This window comes from Antrostomus carolinensis, unplaced genomic scaffold (genome assembly GCF_000700745.2).
Source record: "Antrostomus carolinensis isolate BGI_N321 unplaced genomic scaffold, ASM70074v2 Scaffold55784, whole genome shotgun sequence".
Classification (NCBI taxonomy): Eukaryota; Metazoa; Chordata; class Aves; order Caprimulgiformes; family Caprimulgidae; genus Antrostomus; species Antrostomus carolinensis.
The window spans coordinates 1995-7966 of NW_010312568.1; the positions used below are offsets into that span (position 1 = coordinate 1995).

The 5972-nt window shown below is 38.6% G+C and overlaps 1 protein-coding gene across 1 annotated transcript; it reads left to right on the top strand.

The window, feature by feature from the left end:
- Positions 1–4556: 4556 nt before the first annotated feature.
- On the top strand, positions 4557–5786 carry LOC104524222 (charged multivesicular body protein 4c-like; the record flags this gene model as incomplete). Its single annotated transcript, XM_010167021.1, has 2 exons — positions 4557–4734; positions 5672–5786. Coding segments are annotated over 2 exons (293 nt in total), but the record flags the coding sequence as incomplete, so codon positions are not given.
- Between the last annotated feature and the right edge of the window lie 186 nt (positions 5787–5972).

Consider the following 5972-nt stretch of genomic DNA (forward strand, 5'->3'; position numbering starts at 1 on the left):
AAGAGCCGTAACATGTTAGCTATGCAAATAGATGTGAAACATCACTTAAACATTCTTGGCTTCTCCTTTATGAAGTGAGTATCTTCTTCAGTTCCTGTACCTAATCTGAAATTAGCTACAGTTTTGGGGAGATACATTTCCAGCATTCCCCATTAATATCTTATGGTAGCTAGACTACTGGAAGGTTTTTGAAACAGTGATGTGTGTTGGAATTCCTCCTGCAGAGGTTGTGTCATGATAAGCAATATTTCTTTTCACAGTTAGCACTGCTTTTTAATCTCTCCCCATTCCAGACACAAACTCAGTATTTTTTTTTATGGTATCTCTTCCTGTACTTTTTTGGGGCATCTCAGTTTCAGCTAGTGCACAGCTGCCAACTTCATCTACAAATTGGCCTTTCATCTTCAGTATTTTAAAGGTCATACAGGAAAATTTAAAGGACAGAAGGTGATACTGTATGTTTGAGAACTCTTTTTAAAAGGAAATGTGTTTTCTGAAGTGCATCTGGGCCTGTGAAAACAATGTACATGTGAATGAGTGTTGTTTCAGCCTGGAATCTTTCACAGATCTTAAAAAATGACTAAATGAAAAGAATTAAGTTAAAAGAAGCCATCCAGAATAGGAATAAATCTTAACCATAAAGACCCACATAATACTACTGAGAACAAAACCTATATAGAAAGTTGGAATAACAGGTAGGCTTTTACAAGTAGATGCTGTTAAATATGTTGTGTGGTAGATTTGGGCAGGGCTTAGGTAGCCATGTAGCATTCCTGTGCAATGAGTTAGTTGTAACCAGAAGGCTGTTGTAACCAAACAATGATGTAGGAGTCGGTGTTAACACGGACCCGGCCGTCATACCTGTGGCAGGGTGTATGACAGGTTGGGACTGAGGGTTTCTAGCAGGGAGATACAAGGAATCTTTTCATGTGTCTTTGTTCTGTGAGTTACAGCTATTGTTCTCTGATCTTCACGATCACATTTCAAGTGTCTTGCCATGAACTGGAATGATTATAATAAGTCAAGTTCATTATTGTTCCTGAATTAGCATCTCGGTTTTAACTGTATGTGGCTTCCCCCACAAGGTTTTAAGGATTCTGAATGCTGATAATGAGCTTACTTTAGGTGGTATGATTTTTATGGCCTCAGCAGCATTTCTTTTGGTTGTCCCTGGTGTAAAATCCAAAGTTGTAATCCATCAATCCCTTGCAGGACTGAAGTTGAGGTTTGTGAACTGTATCCAAGAATGTGATCCAGTATTTTCACTGTGGTGTTTTGTCTTCTGAAGAAACACACTTTTCCTTTTTCACCAGTTTCCCCCTGGGAATTTTAAGGATAACTAGGCAATGCTTTTATTTCTGCTTCAGAAGATTAGGTCAGTAATTCCTGTACTGATGGATGTGGGTGGTGGGCTTGTCAGGTAAAGTTGTTACCCCTGTACTGTCTCTTCATTCTGATCTGTTGTGAAATCATGAAGAGGGTGCTACAACTCTTTTCTGTGGCACTACTTTTGTTCTTTCCTTTAGAAACCTGGATATTCTGTGTGGCCAGGATTACTATAGCCCAGCTGCCATTTCTGCTTCTTTAATCAAGTATTGGCATAGTAGTGTTATTGGAAAAATGTCCTTCTGTATGCTAATAACATAGTTCTTTAATATGCATACTTAAACTAGCATAATAGTCTACTGTTGTTCCAGCCACTTATCTTGAAAATAAAATAAAAACTCAGATTAAAAACAGTGGTTCCTAATCTATGAGCTGTATCCTTCTTGCTGGACTCAGAGCACAGGAAAAGTGCTAAAGCCCAGCCAACTGCTAACCACTTCATTATGAAGTGCAGAAGTTGAATCAGCTTCTTTGGAGCACAACAGAGACAGTGTATGACATTGCTTTTTCCTTGGAGAAGACCTCCACCTCTTTCTTGTTGAATTGGTATTAATTACACTTTTGCTTCCTCTGACTCTACCCTTGTTTAGACTCTTCCTCCCTGGGCTATCTTGTTTCTTTGAAATCTTTGGAATGGGCAAGACGCTTTTTCAGTGCCATTCTTAGACCTTCAGTGAAGTAAGTTTATGTTCTCTGCTCAATTTCTTTATTTTTTGATAGATATGTTCTTCAGTTTGGTTACTATAATGCAGTAGCATTTCTATGAAGCCTTTCAGTCATCTTCTTGTCACAAGGGTTGCACACGTTTTTGTACATGCAGTAGAGAAGCACTTAAAGTTCATGTTAAACACAGAAAAATAGATTTCAAATAACAAGGAAATTCTCATATCTTAGCTATAGGAGCTACTATTACAAAACGCTGTGCAATGAAGGGCTTTCATAGAATCATAGAATGGTTTGAGTTGGAAAGGACCTTCAAGTTCATCTAGTTCCAACCCCCAATTCATTTAATATAAAAGAGAAAAATTATGTAGTGTAGGAATTATGCCTTGGTTGATAGAGAAGGAGTATGAATTGATTTCCTATGAAGTGCTTTGTTCTGTAAGTCACTGGGAAGACTAAAGAGAATTAATAAAGATGTTTGGTTGCACTACAATAATTAGGAAAAGCTGCTTGTGAATAGGTGAAGTCACACAGAGTTTAGCTTCTGTGGTTTCTTAATTTAGGTGTAGTTTAATTAAATGTTAGTACAGGAACCTTCAGGAGTTTGAAAACAACTGCTTTATGTGTAACTGAGGAAATCCATTTTCTCTCTGAGGAGCCAATAATAACAGCACCATTACAGAATCCCATTTCTGAAAAACACCGACTGGAAATAGATCCCTGTGGTAGCTACTTACTCAGTTGAAGCCTTTCTGCATCAGCTACTAAGTGCTCCTCAGTCCACAGGGCTTGAGAGTCCTCCCTGGCACAGCCAGTTATGCACAGTTTGAGACCATTAAATTTCCCTGGAATCTCTGGCTTCCTAACCTAAGAATCCAGGATAAAATTTTGATTCAGCTGAAATGAAGGAAGTGGCTGGTCTCCTAACACTACCAATAATAAGCATAAATAAGTAGGGAAATAAAAAGTAGATAAAAAGATGATTTGGGATTAAGCCAAACTGATGCATTGAAACTGAATTGCCAATGAGAATTTTGCAATTGTCACATTTGCCATTTGCATGACATCATCTGGTGTTCATGCATCTCCTTCAGAATATGCATGATCTTCGGACCATCTCCCAAAACCTAGGAAAATCTTGACTTTTAATACTGTGATTAATCTGTTGTGATTGCAGTTTGCTGTCCTGAAACATTTAACTACGTGTTCTAGGAGGTATTGTGCATCTTAGTCTGTGGGAATGCTTGTCCCAGCACAGCTAATGATGAGCAATTTTGACCATTTTGATTTAAACATCTGTCAAAAAAGCACTAAATTCTTTAATGTGTTGTTATACACCATAAATATGTGCCTCATCCTTGGAGGGATTCTAACTTCATTTGAAAAGTTGTGTACCCCAATGGCAAGTTTCAATGTTACTGCACGTGGGCAATTATTTGAATAGGACAGCAACAGTTAATTGCTGCTGTTGGTTGAGTTTGGGGGGCTCCAGTGCTGCTATTGCTTGCTGGCTCTGAGCCTGATTTAAAATTAAATGTAAGAGGCAAGGGAAAGGGACATGGATGTTAATAGCCTTGAAAAATCAATGGGTTAACTCAGTCTCTTGTTTTTGTCCGGTATTTTTCTTGCCTGGCACGTGTGGAGTTTGGAAATGACAGTGGCCAGGAAATGTTTGTGGCAAGATTGTGTGTGTTCCACACCCAGGGGCCAAGAGAAAGCCCTTTTCTCCTCCTGCTTGTTATGTGCATTTATTCTGGTAATGATTTACTCTGGGCAAAGTATGCTGCTCATAACTTGGCAAATATAAAAAACTAATCTGAACAATTTACAAAGATAATGGGGAGTAGCTGGATTTCACTGTGGCTGTGTCTACAAAGTTCCATATGTTTTCAAGTTCTAAGGTTTAAAGATCATGCTCCTAAGTGATTGCAAGAAATAGATGCAGCTGAAAGCCAGAGAAATGTGAGTCCTCCTCTGATCTATCCCACCTGCTTAATTGGGCCATTTGGGCTTCCCGTTGTACTTGACAGTTTCTGCTGCTGAGATGAAGTTTAGAAAGCAGGGTTGGTGGAGATGTGGTTGTCAAGACAGATCTTCTTACTCTGTCTTCCTTAGTTTTTACTTATGTATTGCAACATCTTCTTTTCTTTCTTTCCCCTTTTTTCTCCTTTCTGACTTGTCTCTGATATTTTTCTTTTTCCTCCCCCTTTTCCCTGCTTTGCCTGTGTGCACAGGATGGAGTTCAAGATCTCCCGCAGTGGAGGAAGGAGCTGCTCTTCCCTGTGGTGCTAAAAGGAGCTAATCTAAAAGAGGCCTCCCAGCATGTTCATGCAACAGCATGTTGGTGATAAACAGGCTGCTGATCTGGTGTGGTCAAAGTTTGTCTCCCTACTAGTAAGGTAGGAGAGTGAGAATTATAAATTCTGCAGGTTGGCATGGTGCTGAACTACTTGTCCTTATGTTTTGCTATATAAATACACAGTGCACTTTGCCTCTTTGCTTTCCAGCTGCCTTACAAGCACTGAAGAGAAAAAAGAGATATGAGAAACAGTTGAGTCAAATTGATGGGACACTTTCGACCATTGAGTTCCAGAGAGAGGCACTGGAAAATTCCCACACCAACACAGAAGTGCTCAAGAATATGGGTTATGCTGCAAAAGCTATGAAAAAGGTGCATGAAAATATGTAAGTGCTTTCTAATAGCTTTCAAGTTGACCTTGCTTTCAAACTATTTCATCACTACGGTCTATTGTAACAATTCAAGCAGTTTTAACTTCATTTTGGTTTTGGGCATTTAATGTCAGGAATGCTATTGGTGCTGTAATGTTAGATTTGGCAGAAAAATATATTTTCTTAACAGCAAATCTAGAAGGAAGTCCAGCTAACTAGAGAGATCCATGTGGTACCTGTTTTTTTAAGTCTGCTTTGGTAGTAGAAACTGGCCTCTGCCCTTGGTTCTTCCAGAAGAAAACTTAGTTGAAGAAACTGAGTGAACTCTTTTCCTCAAAGTTCATAAGCTCGACTGTGTGATTCAAAGTACTAATTAGACTTGAATAAAAGAGAGGGTAATTTTTTTTGTGCGTGTAGTATTTTTCTATGTCCTATATTGTTTCATGAGGCGTTTTCCTGCCTGAATAAACAGAGTTAAATCAGAAAGGTTGTTCTGGGAGAAGTAAACAGGAACTGAAACAATAATGAAGTTAACAATAAGGGGAAACTTTTAAATGGAGTATAGGCCTGTTAAGTTCCCCTCAGTTCTGGTGAAAGCTTAACATCAAAAAAGATTCATCTGTAAAGATGCTGACCTTTGGAAGGAGATGAGATCTGTCCAGGGAAAATATGACTGTTGGCTGGCAGAGGTATGAGAAGCACAGAGAGGGAGAGAGAAACAGACTGCTGCAGTTTGACTTTTGTTATAATCCCAGAGTGGAAGAAACTGGACTGGCTAAACAGCACAGAAGCTTGCTGGGAAACATTAAGGTCTAGGTGAGGGAAATTATTCCCTGTGAGTTCTGTTGTTTATACAGCCAAGGGCATAAAAAGAAAATGGGGTCCGTTCAAGTTTTTCTGTAGGATTTGAATGATATAGCTTAAAAAAAATGTTTCCATGTTATCTTGCCAGGGACTTGAACAAAATTGATGATTTGATGCAAGATATCACTGAACAGCAAGATGTTGCCCAGGAAATTTCAGATGCTATCTCAAACCGAGCTGCCTTTGGTGATGAGTTTGATGAGGTTAGTACTTCAAGCCTGTGAGTTTTAGCTGTTAAATGACTCCATAGTTACTTTGTTGTACAGTGGTTTGTTTCTCAAAATATGCAGATGTGAAATTCCTTGGTTCCAGCTTACCCTATCTAGGACACTTTTATAATTTTTGTGTAAGTATATAAATTAAATATAATTAATAATATAAAAATATAT